The following is a 19,675-nucleotide window of genomic DNA, read 5'->3' as shown; positions in this document are numbered from 1 at the left end:
GAGAGGGTTATCTGGTAGAGTCTGCTGTGGTACATTCCTACTTATCTGTGTTACTTCTAGAAGTGCAAAATTAAGCCATTGAAACCTTCCTCTAGTTTTTTTGCGCTTTGAGATTTTATTCCTATAAAACAAACCTCGTTACTTGCCCATTGTATTTCAAGTGAAAAAGGAGAAAATTATGAGTTGCTCCCTTACCTCTGTCTATGAATCTTCCAGTTGTTTCAATATTCACTCTGGTCATGGTTTTTACAGCAGCAGATAATGGAGGGACTGCACCTGGTGGCACATCAGGAATTCCTCCCAGCAATCCTGCCGGGAATTCCAAGTCAGCGGCAAGGAACCTGGGCTCCTCGACAGGCGAGAAGGAAGAAGGGAAGAAGGTCCGACGGCAGTGGGAGTCATGGAGCACGGAGGACAAGAATACTTTCTTTGAGGGACTGTATGAGGTACATGTAGGAGAAAATAACAGACTTAGATGGCTTTAGTTACAGTCTAGATATTCTTCAAGAAGGTTGATTAGGGTGAGATTGGCAGGAGCAGAAGGCCACTTACAGATGAGCATTTGTGGAACCATATACAGGGTGGTAAAACAGCTGTCTGTCAAAGGCATGTGTCAAAAGTTTCAAGTTTCTTTGTTTTTTTCTTTAAATACACAGGAAAGATTTCTGAGTTTTATTAATGAATGTTTATAATAATTTCAGTTACTGAATTATGGTTCTGTTTCAAATGAAAAAGAATTAAATAATGTCCCCATCTGAAGTTTCAAAAGCAACATGCTCTGTCTGTGATAACAACAAACAAGAAAAGCTGTTCTGTTCTAAAGAGAATAGTGTTTAGTCTTTGGCCATGAAGACGCTAGAGCCAGTTCAATCCTAGGGCTGAGAGGCAAGAAAAGGTTACATCATCTTATCTTCTGTCCCTTATTATATGGATTCCTGCTTGTCCTGTTGTTGTGATTATTTCAACAGCATATCTATTTTGCAAATACATGCCAAAGGTAAAAACAAAAGCAGTGATGGAGTTTTCTTTGCACATTTGCATTTTTTTGATTTTTTTTGTTCTTCTTCATAGGCATGGTATCACATATATATGTTTTGTGGACAAAATGAACACTTAAAGAGTGTTTTGCTTTTTATTTTTTAAATCCTCTGAATTGCAGTAATATTCCTGGGAATCAAGTAATTTTTAAACCCCTTCACTGACTTTTTTTGAATAGGGAGGAAAAATTTTAAAAATTTGTTTTAAGATGGATCTGAGACTCAGTTTGTTCAGTCCCTCCTACCATTCATTTTGTGGCACTGCCTTTCAGAGGAGGTTTTCATACTTTGCATTTAAATCAGTCCAAACTTTTCTGAATACAAAAATTTTTTGATAGCAGTAGTTAATGTGTATAAAATTAAATCAAAACTCAAATTTTTTACTCTGAGTAACTAACATGAAATGTTCTGTAAATAAAAGTGCAGCTAGTAAATATACTACATTTTTCATTTACAGTAATTTCACGAATACAAGCTGCACCGTTTTGACCAAAATTTTGCTCCCACACCAGAAATGTGGCTAATACTCAGGAGCAACCAATATGTGAATAATTTTCTGACATTTTCAACCCCGGGAGTGCAAACGGAGTCAGTGCAAACTGCAAAGTTGAGCACCTGCCAGTAAAACCCTGCATTTACGCGATTGTTACAGATTGGTTGCTCTGTTGCGCGGCGGGTGGAGCTGCTCCCTGCAGGCAGCACAGGGGGTGGGGAAGGTGGGGCAGCTCCCTCCTGCTGGCCTCACCGCCCCGGGGGAGGCAGGGGCTCTCTCCTGCTGGCCCCGCAGCTCGGGGGGAGGCAGGGGCTCTCTCCTGCTGGCCCCGCGGCCCGGGGGGAAGGTGGGGGGCTCCGTGCTGCTGGTCCTGCGGCCCGGGGGGAGGCAGGGAGCTCCGTGCTGCTGGCCCCGCGGCTCGGGGGGAGGCAGGGGCTCTCTCCTGCTGGCCCCGCGGCCCGGGGGGAAGGTGGGGGGCTCCGTGCTGCTGGCCCTGCGGCCCGGGGGGAGGCAGGGGGCTCCATGCTGCTGGCCCTGCATCTCGGGGGGCTCCCGTCCCCGTGTGCCACTGCCACAGGAGCAGGGTGGCTCCATCCCCACCTTCCACCGCCGCCGCAGGTGCTGGCGGGCTCTGTGCCCCTCCTGCCACCGCGGGGCAGCACCGGACCGGGCCACCCAGCTTTGTCGGCAGCCCCGAGCCCGCACGGCCGATCCAAGACAGTAAACCCTGCCCTGCCGCGATTCTGTTACTATTTGGCAACTTTGTTGCACGCGGGTCCTCCCTGCGAACGACAGAGCGGCTTATACTCAGGTGCGGCTTATTTATGGACAAAGAACGAAATGTTTGCCAACACCCGGCGATGCGGCTTACACTCAGTGTGGCTTGTATTCGTGAAATTACTGTACTCTAGTCAGCAATAGTGGGGGGAATGCAGATGAAAGTAAAGAATGCTCAGGGAGAAAGCCAATGTTTTCAGTCCTACTAAATGCATTTGTAAATAAAGTTGGTTGATTTTTTAAAATTTGCTAGCAACTTATTGTATTTATTTTGAAACAGTTAAAGAAATTGGAAAGTAATTAATTTGGCACCTATATTGCATTTTATATAACACAAAGGAAACCAGTGTCGTTCTTTCACTGTTGAGTTCTGATCCCCAAAAATTTTGTTTATGGCCAAAATCCAATTTCCCACCAAGAACCCCCAAGTCCCTCACATTGTTTGACTTGAGTCATGACAAGATCCAAGTTTGGGTTTGTGTATTTCAATTGGATTTATTCTTTCTTCAGCATGGGAAGGACTTTGAAGCTATCCAGAACAACATTGCCCTGAAATACAAGAAGAAAGGCAAACCAGCAAGCATGGTGAAGAACAAGGAGCAGGTCCGGCACTTCTACTACCGTACCTGGCACAAGATCTCCAAGTACATTGACTTTGACAATGGTTAGTATGCACCAAAATGGGCTTGGTGCAAGGGTTAGAGTCCTGCCTTTTAGAGGTGAGGAAAAAAATACTGAGGAGGAAATACTGAATATAGAGTTGTAGAACCACAAGATGGTTTGGGTTACAAGGGACCTCAAAGACCATCCCATTCCATTCCTTGCCATGGACAAGGACACCTTCCACTAGACCAGGCTGCTCAGTGTCCTGTCTCCAACCTGACTGTGGAGACTTCAGGGAGTCCACAGCGTCACACTTCTTATTTTTGTTAGCATGGCCCTACCAAGGTTCGTATTTTGTGAAAAATGCTTTTTTAAACCTGGTGTTTATATCACTACTATTTTGTGAATTCACCACACCACAGTAAATGCAAATCCTGCTGTTAATACCGTGGAAAAACTAGGTTCAAGGAAATGTTTTTGTATTCTCAGAAGCACACCTTCAAGGAGAACTGCCTAAACATTAATCAGGCATACCTCCATCAAGCAAGCTGACCCAGAACCACTTTGCAATTCTTGGGGGAAGGTAGAAACAAATAACAGTCCGATACAAGCGTAAATGGTGACATATTTGCTCCTACCTTAAAGAAGTTTGAAATTGTACCATGGGTTCAATAACTTAGGATTCCTAGTGCCATATTCCCCTTCCCATTCTTTTCCCTCCTTCTGCAACTGCTTTGATGAAAACGAAATTGGGAAGTCAGATAAACTGCTGGTGGTGTTTTGTAACAGTAATAGTTACATGATAATTGAGGATGGATTTTTATAAAATCCATACTTCTTATGAATGGGCAGAGAGGATTCAAAACAGTTTGTGGGTGGCCTAATCTGACTAACAGGCTAAAGAAATGTATTTCAGAGTGACCAGATTTTTAAGATTCAGTTCTTCTAACTTTAAGGTATCAAAAATGTCAGTTCTCCCATTAGCTTGTTGATTAAATAATAGTCTCCAGAGTTTTCTGGTCCTTCCGACGGTGTATTCTAAGATGCATAAATCTAAGATGCAGTTTGTGGTGGTTAATTTTTTTTGTCTTTGAACAACTCTTAAGTATCAGCAAAAATTTGGATAGTAAATTCATCTACAGTTTGTGTCCAGAGCCTCTCAAGTTAAAAATAACTCATCAGGGTGAAATGAATTTAGAAAGAAGTTAAAGGAATGCAAAGCTACCGTACAGTGCAATCTCTTTATCACAGAATCAGCTATGATGGAAAAGACGTTTAAGATCATTGAGTCCAACCTATGACCACCTCATCAAGTAGACCATGGCACCAAGTGTCACATCCAGTCCTTTCTTAAACATCTGCAGAGACAGTGATTCCACCACCTCCCTGGGCAGCCCATTCCAATGCTCAATCACTCGTTCTGTGAAGAACTTCCTCCTGATGTTCATCCTAGACCTCCCCTGACACAGCTTAAGGCTGTGTCCTCTCATTCTGTGGCTGCCTAAGAGAAGAGATTGACCCTCTCTCCTCCTTTCAGGGAGTAGTAGAGAGTGATGAGGTCTCTCCTGAGCCTCCTTTTCTGCAGGCTAAACAACGCCAGCTCTCTCAACCACTTCCTCATAGGACTAGTGTTCCAGACCCTTCACCAGTCTTGTTGCCCTTCTCTGAACACATTCGAGCATCTCAACATCATTCCTAAATTGGGGAGCCCAGAACTGGACACAGCACTCAAGGTGTGGCCCAACCAGTGCCACGTACAATGGAAGAATCACTGCGCGGGTCGTGCTGGCCACAGCATTCCTGATCCAGGCCAGATGCCATTGGCCTTCCTGGGCACACAGCTGGCTCATGTTCAGTCGGCTGTCAGTCAGCACCCCCAGGTCCCTTTCTGTCTGGCCACTGTCCAGCCATTCTGTCCCCAGTCCATAGTACTGCAGGGAGTTTTGACCAAAGTGCAGGACCCAGCACTTGGTCTTGTTAAACCTCACTAAAAATTAAAATTGAGTTATTAAAAGTAACTCATTGAGGAGAAATGTATATGGCTAGAAAGAAACTGAAGGTTTGCAAAGCTAGTGTACGATATACTTAGTATTGTACTGTGTACTATAGTACATGCTATACTATCAGTATGTAGTTTATGAACTTCTGTGTTCCTGAGCTTAGATTACCTAAAGGAGGACTTGAGTATCTAAACCACCTGGCACAAGGTGTATTTGTGAGTTCCTTTTTAGAAGTTCCTTTTTAGGACAAGGCAACACTTAAAGATGAAGCCATTAGTATTTTATTTAAATCTCTTAGGGTGTGTTTGTGTGCACAAAAAATGTTCTCTGTCTTCTGGAAAATCCAGACCTACCTCTGAATTTTCATGTAAAAGAGTTCTGTATGCATTTGCTTGGGAACATCTGGACATTTCCCTTAGAATTTGTAAACAGTTGATACTGAACCTAGCTTTATATTAATTAGCTTTATTTTGCATATTGAGCAGTTGCATATTTGTTTAAATTCCGTGAAAGCTGACTTGTTTTCCTGTAATCTAAAAAATACTATGAAAAGGAAGTTGGTGAACCAATTCCATTATAATGCTTCTTGACCCAGAACTTAGTTTTGCCTTTGATCTGATTTTGTCTCATCATTGAAAACACAAATCCTCTCCTACTTAGTGTTAAAATTAGTATCTGCAATGTAGCTGTGCATTATCTACAACCTGCATCTCACTGACACCTTTTCTGTCTTCTAGTGTTTTCTCAAGGGCTGAAAAAATCTTCCCTGGAACTGTATGGCTTAATCTGCTATGGGGAACTAAGGAAAAAGATCGGGGGATGTGAGTATGAATGACTTCAGGTTATTTTTACATGGTAGAATCAGAAGTTGCTACCCTTGAAGTTGGCAGTGTCCAGTTCACTTTAGAGTTCTTGACTACTACTGCAATCTGTGGTGTTATTTCATCATTAACTGTATTTTTATTTTTATAGACCTTCTTAATCTGTTGCGGTAGTCCACTTTCTGCCTGCAGAATGCAGTGCATGTATTGCCCACAGGTGATAGGAAAACATAACACAAAGCTTAGATGATCTATTCTGTTACTGTTGAAACCTAAACAATTAAGTGTGTAAATGATACCATTTACACTCAGAATTGTTTGTGCCTATGCAGATCTGGGATGGTGTCTTTTTCTAAGTTTTTCTCTATATGTTCTAAGTTTTCTTCTAAATGTTTGCTCACTCTACCCCGAAGATGAAAATGTGCAAATCATAATTGGAAATAACTTTACTGGCTAAGCAAGATGGCTTCTGACCTTGTCATTCCCAGAGTTCAGTTTTGTCCATATTGATGGGTGGAGGAGTATGTGCCATTACAATGCTCTGCTGTTTGCTGGCGGTTATTAATTGCATTAGCAACATACCTGAGCTTAGGCTTGCAGAACTGCAGAATGGTTTGGATTGGAAGGGACCTTAAAGACCATCTTGTCCCAACTGCCTACTCTGGGCAGGGGCACTTTCTGCTATCCCAGGTTGCTTGAACTCCAATCCAACCTGGCCTTGAACATTTCCAGGGATGGGGCAGCCACAGCTTCTTTGGGCAACCTGTGCCAGGGCCTCCCCACACTTGTAATAAAAAAATTATTTCATTATATGTAGTTTAAATCTCCCCTCCTGTGGTTTAAAACCAGCCCTTGTCCTGTCCTTCCAACCCTGCTGAAAAGTCTGTCCTTGTCTTTTTCTTAAGCCTTCTTTAAGTACTTCATATGCTGGGACCCCCAGAGCTGCAGGTGGAATCTCACCTGAATAGACTGGAGGATCCCTGCCTTATCCTACTGTCCACACTGGGAGGATGAGCCCCAGGACATGGTTCCTATGGTTTTCATGGCTTCCAGACCACAGAGAGCTCTGACATGACTGGCTTGAAGAGTGGGCAGAGGAACATACCCTGTATGTGCCAGTCCATGTGCATACACCTTTTTATCCCTGTTTTTTTTTTCATTTGTCCCCAGGCTTTTTGTACAGTCAGTGTTACATCATAGTGCGTCTTCTACCTGATTTGCTTAATTTGTGAGACATGGAAAACCGTCAAAACACCTTCACTTTTTTGTGAAGTCCTATTAGTTGTAAAGTGAAATGGGCACGAAAGCGTTCATGAGTGAACATGTACAATTCCTAAAAGGATTGTGGTATTTTCAGAAGGGTTTTTTGCTCTGTTATTCCCTTACCTGGGATCGGTGTCATACCAGGTAATGAACGAGACTGTTGTGAATGCTCATACTGACTTTATTCTGTTTGTTTAAAGATCTCCAGTACATTAACTGGAGAAACCGTGCTCAGCTTGAAGAAGCAATTTTGAGCTGTTTGATGACAAAGCAGGTGCAGACGTAAGGCACATTGCACTGTCAGCAGAAATCAGTGTTAGTGTTTCTTTCCTGTATCCGTATCTTGTTTAACAAGCAGACCCTTCTTGCTATGACTGGGAGCAAGATTTCACACGGTCACCATGGCAAGGCCTGCAGCCTCTATGCTTCTTTTTAGAGCTGTGGGGCTTGGTTACGTACTTCACTCACTGTCACTTGGAAATTCTTGTCTCCATGACCAAATGTACTCAAGATGCAAGATTCTATACCTATTTATGACAGGTCTACTCTGTAGCTGTGGAAAGCAGTTTCTTCCTTCCCACCCTCTCCTTTTTTTTTTTTTCCTCTTGTGGTATTCACAGTCACAGAAATGGAGAAGACTTACTGAGAGCTATTGACATGAAAGCACTCCAGAAATACTTTTAACATTGCCAGAGGGAAGTTAATTGTTCAGTAAATAGATCTAGGCCTAATTGTCATATAAATCAAGTTACCAAAATGTCTGTTTAAAAACATGATCTGCAATGCATACAAAAAAGTGAGGGTTGCATGTGCTTTTTTTTTTTTTTTTCACTTTTCTGTTAAGCTCTACAATCAGATACTATAGTTTCTGCCTTGCTGTCTTTGCAACAGAGATGGAGCAGGAAGAAGTTTTGCTTTGTAATACTCTAGTGTCAGATTAAAGCCCAGAGTTCAAAGATGGCTGTAGTACCTAAACTGTGGTCATTTAACCCTTGTGTAAAAAGCAATTTTTATGGCAAGGGTCATGTAAAGGTTGGATGTTATGAAAATACAAACTTTCCAGAAGAGCTATGTTACAGCACATTCACATATGTTAATCCTATGTGAGAATAAAATGTAGTAGTTTTGAAAACCCAACAGAACACAGAGAAGGCCACAGGTTTAACAGTGTATATCCTAATTCACTCTGTTATCTCATTTACTGAAAAGGTATGGATGACAAGAATGCAGCTAAACTCAATGAGCTCATTCAAGCCGGGTAAGTAAGAACCTACTCCTGAAACTCATAAATCTGCATTGTTCAGCAACTTGACTGTTGTATTGATCGTCTAAAGTTTGGGGCATTTCTTAATTTTCAAGAGCTGAAGTTTGATTTTTTCCATTCTTAGTTTGTTTTGTATTGGGATATATCTCCCCTTTTCCGTGAAACCATTAATTGTTAATAATAAGAAATGATGGGTTAAGTTTAATAAAATAATTAAATGAGAATTCTTTACAGAAGCTACAGTACTTAACCATGTGGATTCACTCAGGAAAATCCAGTATCTTCAAGTCCAACCATTACCTCACCCCTGCCACCACTAACTCCTGTCCCCAAGTGCCACATCTATAGGTCTTTTAAATCTCTTGAGGGATAGTCACTCCACCACTGCCTTGGGCAGCCTGTTCCACTGCCTTGGGCAGCCTGTTCCACTGCCTGACCACTCCTCAGTGTAGAAATTTTCCCAATATCCCATCTAAACCTCCCCTGGCATAACTTGAGGTTACTTCCTCTCCTGTTCATTGCTCCTGGGAGCGAAGCCCGAAACCCCCCTGCTGCCTACTCCTGTCAGGGAGTTGTGCAGAACCAGGAGGTCCCCTCTGAGCCTCCTTTTCTTCAGGCTGAGCCTCCCCAGCTCCCTGAGCTGCTCCTCATCAGACCCCTCCCCAGCTCCATTCCCATCTCTGCACACACTCCAGCCCCTTAATGTCCTTCTTACAGTGAGTGTTCATCTCCAAACCATTCTGCCTCGGCAGGGCTCATGACTTTCAGACCTGAAATGACCCTTCAGCACACTGGAGGCCTCAGCCCTCCATTGACTTTTGCATGTCCTTGACATTAAGAATGAATGTTCTCTTTCAATTTGAGAGAGTATTGTGGGATTTGGGAGTGCAGTCTATAAGTTGAGGTGCTCCTAGAATGCAGAAGGGGTTAAAAGTTCTGAATTATTAGAAATGAGGCATACCTGATGCTTTCTTTTAGGGTGTTCACTGTAGACAGGAGCAGGAGTTTGCCCCCTCAACAGCTGCAGTCTTTTGACTTCACCTTGCATAATATGGGTACTTGGTGTTGTACCTGTCTTGTGTTCTCAAATGGAGTTTCCAGATCAGTTTCTTAGGAGTTGAACAACCTTTCTTCTCCTGGGGGATGCTGTTTGTATAGTGTGCTTCTGTTGATGGTCTTCAATGTGATGAACTGCCAGGTTTTAAATTAGAAATTCCCATTTGCTTTGGGTTTTGTACAATTAGGAGAATATGAACAGTATGTTTAATGGCATTATTCTTACAGCAAATTACTTCTTTAAATTGGAATTACCAGTTAAAGTGAGCCTGAGATGGGCCTTCATCTGTAGCTTGCTGAATATCTCTGTAGTTCAGAATATCAGCAGTTGGTTTAGTCACTCTATGCTATACTAGAGTGCATTTCTTTTAATGGGTCTTCCAAACAAACATAACAAATGAGCCTGATGATGTTTAGTGAGCTGTAGTATCAGTCTATCACTTTGCGTGATTCAGGTCTTAGTTCTTCTAATTAATTGTTAGTGGCAGCTAGTGATTTCTGTGAAGTTTATGTGTTTACTCCATAAAAGCCAGTCCTGTAACAAACCATTTTGGGGACAGGAGTCTTTGCATTTGAAAGTATTAATGTTAATCTTCCACGCCAAAATTAGAGTGTACACAACATTAACCAGTTCAGAATTAGTTGCTTTTGCATAGGCTTTTTGTCTACATGCAGGAGACCATCTTTGCTTCCCTTTTTGTCCTGCATCCCTTGTCCCATTTTTGGTGGTGAACCTCATCAGTTGAAGAAGAGAAAACTGTGTCTTCATTACCACCTGAATGTCTGCACTACCTACACCTGCAGGGCAGCCTCATAGCTCCCAGAAGCAAACATGTTGCATATACCTCGGTTGGTTCAACCTTCCCATCTTGCTCAGTGATGGTACAATTCTATGATCCTCGTCCCTGTTTGTAATCAGTTCTTTCTCCGGTTCCTAACATGCTTCTTTCAAGTGTGACACTCCTCTTAATGCAATGTACTTTGTAAGGCATGTCACTGAGGAAAGCTGTGAGAGAAAGTGAATCCAAAGTTATTAAAAATGGGGAATGTGAACATGTATTATTCAGATGATCTGCTCCTTAAGTAGGTAAACATTCTCTTTGTTTAATTGGTAAGAAAAGTTGAGGGAGGATAGGGTTGTGAGAAGCTACAATTTATTTGCAGCACAACTCCAGACCCCAGAGTTACATGCTCTAATTCAGTGCTTGTTTGACATCTCTTGTTTCTGTGCTAATGTCATGAAGTATGGAAGAAAAATGACCCTGTGAAGTACTCATAAGAAAACCATACTTAAAAGCTTCCTAGTTGATCTTATTACCCAAGGTCATAGGTACTAAGGAGTGCCTTAGTCAGCCTCAGCTGACTCTGGTAAGTACCAGCAAAGTCTCTGTGTGACATATCCTTGTTGGACTGGTGTGGTTAAGGCTGTTTGCTGTTATACGTCTCTGTACTTGTCTCCAGAATGTCAGTAACAGGCAAATGAGTCTAGTGAACAGCCAGTGGTAGAGGAGTTGTTGAATAAACGAGGAATCTTGCAGAAAATATATCAGAGTTTACATCATTATAAATGCAAGGGGGAGCTAAGAAATATTCTGTCAGTTTCTGTAACTGTTCTGAGTAGTTCAGCATACTCAGGTCAATACTGGCCTACTCTAGCTGCTGAAAGACAGGACCACTCTCTGTCCAGTCCTTTGTGCTAAGATTTTTATTACAGCATTTTAATTTTACTACACGTTTATTATGTCATTGATTAGGATGTATAACAAGAAAAAATGTTTATGGTGGTGTAGCAGAACTGCTCAGTTACTTATTTAAATAAACTGAAGGTTTGTTGTTTTGTTTCATTTTTAGGAGTGAAACATTTTTATTTAGCTTATGTTTTGCAACACTCTACATTTGTATTCCTTCATATGTGTTTTTTTATTAAATATTTTCTTGATCTCTTTGTAAATATGTAGGAAATTTGAGTAAGTTAAAAAAAAAACCCAAACCACAAGAAACACCTGATTAAAGAAGTATTATAACTGTGCACCAGTTAAGCAGAGCACTCTTCAGTGTCTGGTAGTGTATGTGGTTTTAGCCCCCAGCCTGAGAGGCTCTTTGTAGCACAAGGTAAGAAAGAAACCATTAACAGGCATTAATTGCTCTGATTCAGATTCTGAATGTACTTTATGTGGGATAGGAGTGATTCTTCACTGTCTTCCAGTTCCTTGGGAAAGCTCTTTGGCATGCTGAGGGGAACTCTGTAACTCTCTAAAAATCTTGATCATAAAATAGCAGTTCATACTGAAAAGAAGAATATATAAACCAAACCATTTTAAGTAGGCAGGTTATGCTCTTGGTGTCAAGTCAGACTGATAATTCTGAATGCTTAGTCAGTAGAGTGACGTTTTTAAGACTTACTCTCTTCTGCATTTGGAGGCATCCAGGATCTAGGTATCAGAAGAAAATAAGTGCAGTAATTTCAGGACTGTAAGGTACATCAGATTATAAGGCACACCACCAGGAGTTGGCAAATGTCTGAACTTTGTACATTATATAAGATGCACAGGACTATAAGGCGCACTTTTTTTTTGCAGTGAGGATCGGCACGCAACAAAGTAACAAATTAGTAGAATTAGTAACAGAATCGCATGATCACAGGGTTTACGGGCTTGGCTCGGGGCTGGGCGGGCTCGGCCCTGCTCGGGGCTACTGCCAGTACCGGGAGCCTGCGCCACCCCGCGGTACTGGGAGCCCGAGCCGCGCTGCTGTGCCGGAAGCCCGAGCCGCCCCGCAGTGCAGGGCGCCTCTGCCACTCAGTGGTGCTGGGAGCCCAAGCCACTCGGCAGCGCTGTGTCACCGCCGTCTCCTCCCATGGCTCTTGTGGCTTGCACTTTTGGGTTGGCAAATTTCCCAACTTTGTCCATATATAAGGCACACCGGACTATAAGGTGCACTTCCGGGTTCGGACCAAAATTTTAGTCAAAAGGGTGCGCCTTATAGTCGTGAAATTACTACACTTCAAAGCTAAGAGTAATTCTGTTGCAGACTGACTCCTTTACTATGCTTTCCCCTAAATTTGTAGAAATGGTCTTTGTCCAGCCTCCCAACCATGGATTTCAATTAGAAAATTATAATGTCTAGATAGATCTGCTTTTATATTAGTTTGATAATAAGTTATTCTTTAGACTGTCCTAGATTACTTGTAGCTAATGGTACTTAATGAAAAAGGGAATTAGGGGAAGCAGAACACCTGAATGTAGGGAGCTGGAATATTCTAGAGCATCTGTGAGGGAGCCATGAAAATATCGTTGCTCACAATAGTTGTGAAAGAGTGCTGCAGTGGCAGGGTGAAAACTTGCATAGGAAGTCTTTGAGGTTTTGTTACATTTATGTGTGCTCTGTGTTTCTTCATTTAGTGAATGGTGTACTTTGCTTGCTGACTTCTGAACTGTACCATTTCCCCTCATGCTCAAGGAAGGCAGTAGTTCCTGCTTTTTCATATAGATATCAGCAGGTTTGCAGTTGTTTGGTTTCCTCCAATGTGGTTTGCCTTCTAGTGTTTCCTTTTTTTGTTTGGTTTTTATTTGGTGGGGGTTTTCTTTCAAATAGTATTTTTCCCATGAGATACTTACATTTTTCACACTTCTTTTCTGGCTTTTATCTTAGGTTTTAGTTGGGTTGTTTTGGTTTTTTTCTCATCTCTCTGCCCATTGAAGCACAGACAGAGATGTAGTCAGGAGTTTGTGATGCTGATCCATGTTCATTTATAAGGCGCTCTATGGTAACAGATGGTGGATACCTGCAGTCCAAGGTCCACCTGCACAGGTGGCAGACAAATTGAGCACGAACAACTACCAGGAAGCCTGACTCAACAATAAATGCTTTGTGATCAACTAGCTAGGCTCTTGAACAGACATAGGAAATACGAAAAATGAACAACAGCACTTTTCTTCTTTCTTCTTTTTCTTAGATCATTTAGCTCAGCTGTTTTAGGTAGATCAAACCTTCTAGGCCTTCTGAGCAACCAGGCTCTTGTTTCAGTCACCTTCCACTCACATGATGAAATAATTTCCACAAAACCTGGTTGGTTTATACAGTCATATCAGTTAATATAAAAATTTTGTTTCTCTCCACAAACCCCTTCTTACTTGTACTATTGTATTGTCAAGGTGATAATTATGATGATGGTAATAACAATAATGCTGTTTCTGACTCTTCACTCACATACTTCAAGGGCACATTTGATAATAAAGAATTGCATTAACTAAAATAAAGGAGGAGAGTCTCAGCTTGCACAAGCAGTCAAAAGAATTTATTAAAACAGATTACAAATAGGGATGAGGATCATTGTACAAAATGCTGATTTTCTGATAAAATTATATCTACACTTTATTGTGAGGATAAATACAAGAGGATGTGGAGTCTCATGCTAAGGTTGATGTGCCCACAAGTTTTTACCTTTCGTCCTTACCTTAGCTTTTTGATTAGATGTCCACAAGGGTTTCTGTGTCTGTTTTTAAGAGTCTTTACACTGGAAGACACTAACAGAGACTTTACGCTTTTGGACTTGGTGTGACCTTGTTTCCAATAATTAAGTTGAAAGGAAATCTGCCCTTCCAGCCCAGGCATATTCCAAATCTATAGAAGTTCACAGTTCAGTAACTGAAACTTTTGAGTTGCTCACCCCATCAGCTCCATCTTCTCAGGTCTACCTTCATTTCTGCTGCCCTTTTGCAAATTTTCTTCTTAGCACTGTAGACAACTACTCTTCCTGCATGATGGTGTTTTACTTACCGCATAGGAATATGCTCTCTAATTTATTTCACTTTACTGCAAGGACTTGTGTTCAATCCTGCTGCTTCTATGCTAGCTGATCTTTAATGCTTCAAGTATTAGGTAGTAATACTGACATTGGTAATTTGATTGGGCTCAATGCTTGCCTTTTAAGTCCCTAAAAAAAAACCAGGACCGATGGAGTGAAAAATCAAGTTGTTTCACAGTATGAAAACAAAAATGACCTCTGACTTTTAAGAATCTTTGAAACTGCTGAAGTGATATTGAAGCTAAACCAGTGAAATCATAGTGTAAAAACTTACTATGTTCAGGTTTTTCCACAAGCCCTTAGACCTCATGTCCACCAGATATGGTAATCATATTTCCAAATGCAAGACTCTGCAAAAACTTCAAACTCTTTCTTCCTATAGTTGAGAGTCATGAGTATAAAGGGAAAACTAAATCAAAACCACTTATCTTTTATGAAGCAGCTGTCTGTGAGGGTACTGTTGAACCAAAGTAATATAATCTTACTCCACTTAAAAAACAGAAGTCCTCCCCAGAGTGGACAACCAAGTGTTTCATGAAAGTCTGGAAGAGAACAGTCACAAGAGTAGCACTTCACAATGAAAAGTAAGGTGATAGGAAAGACTGACTGCTCCGTAAACTTGCAGTGCAGACCCTTACATTTCTATATTCATTCCTGTAGCCATGATGGTGTTTTGCTCTGTGTCCCTGATCACAGAATCACAGAATAAGTGGAACTGGAAAGAACAAGTCTGACTCCCAGCCCTGAACAGCAACATCCCCAAGAGTCATGCTGTACCTGAGAGCATTGGCCTAATGCTTCTTGATCTCTGACAGGCTTGGTACTGTGATGACTGCCCTAGGGAGCTTGTTCAGTGCCCAGGCACTCTGGCAGAAGCTGCTTTTTTGATATCCAACCTAAACCTGTCCTGTCACAACTTCAGGCCGTTTCCCTGGACACTGTCACTGGTCACCAGCATAGAAAATAAATCAGTGTCTGCCCCTTCTCTCCTCATGAGGAAGTAGTAACTGCAAGGAGGTCTCTCCTTAGTCTCCTTTTCTCCAGGCTGAACAGATCAAGTCCTCATATGGCTTCCCCCTATACCGTTTTCATTGCCCTCCTTTGGACACTCTCTAATAGTTCAATATCTTTATTGCATTGTGGTGACCAAAACTGTGCACAATATTCAACATGAGGCCACCCCAGTGCAAAGCAGAGTGGGACAATCCCCCCCCAGCCCAGCTGGCAGTGCTGGACCTGCTGCCCTCAGAACAGGGATTTCCCTCTTGGCTCCAGAGCATTGGTGTCTCAGCTCCAACTGGTCCTCAACCAGGACCCCCACGTCCTTTCTGCGGCACTGCTCTCCAGCATCTCATTCCCCTGTCTGTCCATACATCCAAGGTTGCCCCATCCCAGGTGTAGAATCCAGCACTTTCCTTTGTTGAACTTCTCATGGTTGGTGATTGCCCAGTCCTCTCTCATTTGTTTAGCTCTCTCTACGGGGCCTCCCTACCTTCAAGGGAGTCCACACTTTCTCCCAGTTTTGTATTATGTGCAGACTTGCTTAGTATCCCTTCCAGTCCTGTATCTAAGTCATATATAAAGATGATGAAGAGGACAGGGCATAAGATGGATAGGTCTGTATTCACACACTGTTGTTACTGGTTCATCTAAGTACTTCTCTTTCCATATATCCAGGGCTACAACTGTTCGTTACAAAGGCAGAAACCTGCGTATCAAAGCTCCCATGTGCAGGGCTTTGAAGAAACTCTGTGATCCAGATGGTGAGTAAAAGATACTGGAACACAATGGTGTTCTAGAAGATGGCTGGAAGTACAGAAAGTGAGCAGGCTTGTTCTGGTTTGTCCATCACTGGCAGGGAAATTTGTTTGTCCTGAGCACAGTATTCTGTCTTGGCCTGTTTGATTGTGTAACCCCAGTAACTTCAGGACTCGCCCAGTTTTCTTACCAGCTAAGATGAAGAGGAAATACCCACACCAGACCAGTTCACTGCTGCTTTACACATTGTGCTTTCACTGTATGTGAAGGTGCCAGTGAATCAACAGCAGTGCAGTGTTTAGCACCAAACATTTTCAAATGTTTTACCTTCTCCTATTCAGCTATGTGTGATTTCATTTTGGGTTTATTGTTTTCTTCCTCACTCCCAAGTAAGTAGGGTCAGGCTGCTCAAAGGTCTGAAATACTATACTTGCTCAAAGTTTCCAGACGTCTGATTTTTGACACTGTTTGCTCAAGTGGAATCCCTGGTACCACTGCAGTGTCCAAGGATAAGAACATATTGAAACAAAAGGTAATTAATGAAGCAGACTCCACTGATGAAGTTGAGCTACCTGAGTTGTCTGTAGGGGGTGTCTGATCTTTTGTATTGTGTGTAACTGGAAGTACAGTGTTGTGACTGAGTTGTCCTTGCTTTGACCCTTTGTGCTTCATCTCCATTCAGGTGTGAGTGATGAAGAGGACCAAAAGCCAGTACGACTTCCTCTCAAGGTCCCTGTGGAGCTGCAGCCACGGAATAACCATGCATGGGCTCGAGTACAGAGTCTTGCCCAGAACCCACGGCTTAGGTAATGGAGAACTGATTGTAGTGCTCAGAATAGGAAAATAGATGAGCAGCATCCTAGTCCCTTCCTCTTTCTTCAGGGTTTTCTTTGCCAGTTCGGCAATTTGTCTTTTATAATGCAGTTGGCCTGAATATACTTAGTCTGAAGCCTTTGTCCAACCAGAGTGCATGGTTTGTGAACATGTGTTATCACGTGGGAAAATCAGATTACCATTTTGTTTATATCTTTTAATTTGAGTAATGAGGGAGCTACTAGCATTGGAGATAAGTATAGTTTGGCCCACTTAATGTCAGAGCAGAGGGCAAGTAAAATGGAGATAGTAGCCTTGGTTCTACTAAAATTTGTATTGAATGTACCAAAGACAGAGAGGAGGGAACATAGATGTTGGTCAGAGGTGCCTGCACCAAGGCTCTGAGCATCTCACCTGCACCCAATGATTAAAGCAGTATGGAAGGTGTTTGTAGCTTCTCCCTTGCAGAGCGCTGTTGGTGCAACTGTTCAGTGTCATCAGTGGCTGTTCATCCTGGTACTTACATCTAGTCCAGAACTTGGGGCAGCAAACATGAGGCCTCTATGATGTTGAGTGTTGTTTCAAATGTAGCACTTCAGTGTAGGGACCAAAGATAATGATAAAAATATCCATGCTCTTCTCTGTATTTAATAAAATACTTTCAGAAAGTAAATGGTTAAGAGTTTTTTTGTGCCCCTTTTTCTCTTTCTTTTTATACTTTATGTAGTGGTTTTGTACCTTGCCTGCACTTTTGCAGTTCAGCTAAGTCCTGCCATCTTTTCCAATCTTCTTCCATCTGAAAAACCACAGCTTATTGAATCACGACAGTCAGGTTTATCTGACAGGCTTTTAGAATGTGTGGGTTGTCACAGTTGTGAGTTAACCTAGATTTTAAAGTTGTGGGATAACATACACTTTCGGTTTTGTCGTGTTTTTGTTCCTTAGTGCTTGGGAGTGTTCTTTATGCTAGCATTAGCAAATGTCAGTTTATTCCTTAATTCCCCTTCAAGCATGAAGGTTAGGACATAGAGCTCCTGATAACAGTTGTTCTCTGTTCCCTTGCTTTGCTTCTCTCGCGTACAGGATGATCGTGGAATTACATCGGAAAGTCTCCAGCCTCCTTGAATTCCTGAAGCAGAAGTGGGCTCTCCATGAAGTGCGGGTTGTATCCTTTTCCTACTTAGTCTGTTCCATGTGCTGTGTTCTAATTCCCTTCCCATTCTAAGTTTCAAGTTTTGCATCAGAAAAGTGAATCTACTTCATAAATGTACCAGTCCCTGCTTAGTAAAAATAGAGGTAAAGTCTCAGCATCACAAATGGAAGCATTTGTGGGAGATCCCATAGTGTTCTGCTTTTATCTCAACTCTTCTCTGTTATGATTCCATGAAAGCTAGTTAAGAAAAAATTATGTTCCTGCTTTTATTTACTGTAATTTCACGATTATAAGCCACAGCATTTTGACTAAAATTTTGGTCCGAACCTGGAAGTGTGACTTATAATCAGGTGCAGCTTATATATGGACAAAGAACAAAAAGTTACTGTTTTAGTTTGGAGGACAGGTGTCTGCTGAGAAAGGCAGGAGCTTCTCTTTGAAATGAAGAATGTAAACCTCCTCCCTCCAAATTATTATAATTTTGGAATCAAGGGTCTTTCAGGCAAAGATATGGGAATTAGGGAATAACAGTTCTTAACAAGGGAAATTAAAATAGAAATATAGTGCTACAAAGAAATAAACTCCAAACCCTGACAAAACCAGAGTACAACCTGACACCCTGTCAGGCACGTGTTGGTAGCAGTCCCATTAAATGGTGGCTGTAGTCCTTTTGTAGTGACAGATGTAGTTCAGTTGAAGCAGTGGTTCTGTAGAAGGTGCAGTTTCCCTCTTGAGGTCTAGTGGTGATGTGGAGAAATCCGGTTTTCCTCTGGAGTCCAGTGGAGAAAGGGACTACCTTAGTGTCCCAAAACCTCTGTTTTTATCTTGGTAAGAAATGTTGGGCTCTTCCCCCTGGCTGGAGCAACTTCCAATGGGATGAAGTAATTTTATCAGTCACACAGTGGGACTCAATGGGCCATTAGCAGAAAATGACTTGCTGGAGGAAGGATGGGATGTGAAAAGACAAAGAACAATGCCCCACCTGGTTTCAGTGTATGGCCCATTAGCAGAGTATCTCCCACGGAGATAAGGATGACTGTCCCCCACCCTCAACAGATGGTGATAGAATAGATACCTTTTATCACACTCTGTATTGTAACCCAAGACAGTTACCGACACCTGGACGTGCAGCTTATAATCAGGTGCAGCTTATAATCATGAAATTACTGTAATTTCCTTAAATAGTGATCTTAGTCTGTTTCATTATCAGTGGGTGACACTCATACAGCCTGGATAATAACTAGACTGTTCTGTTTCCAGTTTCAGCAGAGAGATTAAGAGATCTTTGCACTTAGTGCAGTTTCAGTAATGAAGACTTAAGCTTCTTGTCAAAGTAGCTGCTGCTGCCTGCAATGTATCTCTGCACTGTCTGAGCCATACAGCATTCAGAGTGTCCCTGCTTCTGATCCATACAATAGAATGATTTGTGAGTTAACAACTGTTCCGTTCTGCTCTGAACCTAGTCCTTCTGACAAGTAGGTTTTATCTTCTTCTTAGGCCTTTCATTCAGGCTTTTGTGTTTAATTTGTGAGCCTGGAAGAAGTAGCAGCATAGCACTTGAAACTCTGAAGTATGTCAGAGAGTATAAGGTGGAGTTTGCTGTACTCATGAGAGGCTGCTTTGCTGTGCAGTGTTGGAGGTTTTGTTGGGGTTTGTTGATTGGGATTTTTTTTTTTTATAGTTACGGTAGTATTGGAAATGGAGAGAAGTAATTTTGTTTGGAATGCATATTTATTTCAGGCTTGTAGCAAGTCTTCACTACTGGAAGGACTTAATTTCTGATTATAATGTCTTCACTATTATATGTGCTGAATAGAGAACATGTCCTCG

At 42.0% G+C, this 19,675-nt stretch overlaps 1 protein-coding gene across 3 annotated transcripts in view; it reads left to right on the top strand.

Annotated features, from left to right (window-relative positions):
• CRAMP1 (cramped chromatin regulator homolog 1) overlaps positions 1 to 19,675 on the top strand; it is a 59,593-nt gene that overhangs the window by 14,364 nt on the left and 25,554 nt on the right. For 2 of the 3 annotated variants that reach the window (XM_033073745.2, XM_033073743.2), the window contains exons 3-9: positions 253 to 446; positions 2,818 to 2,971; positions 5,648 to 5,731; positions 8,204 to 8,252; positions 15,799 to 15,884; positions 16,562 to 16,685; positions 17,776 to 17,857. In XM_033073745.2, the coding sequence (XP_032929636.1) occupies positions 253 to 446; positions 2,818 to 2,971; positions 5,648 to 5,731; positions 8,204 to 8,252; positions 15,799 to 15,884; positions 16,562 to 16,685; positions 17,776 to 17,857 (773 nt within the window). The remainder of the gene's footprint in view (positions 1 to 252; positions 447 to 2,817; positions 2,972 to 5,647; positions 5,732 to 8,203; positions 8,253 to 15,798; positions 15,885 to 16,561; positions 16,686 to 17,775; positions 17,858 to 19,675) is intronic. The other variant, XM_033073744.2, reaches the window with a different exon arrangement.

This window comes from Catharus ustulatus, chromosome 16 (assembly GCF_009819885.2).
Source record: "Catharus ustulatus isolate bCatUst1 chromosome 16, bCatUst1.pri.v2, whole genome shotgun sequence".
Classification (NCBI taxonomy): Eukaryota; Metazoa; Chordata; class Aves; order Passeriformes; family Turdidae; genus Catharus; species Catharus ustulatus.
The sequence above is the reverse complement of the archived record's forward strand: the minus strand, read 5'-3'. Positions and strand labels throughout refer to the sequence as shown.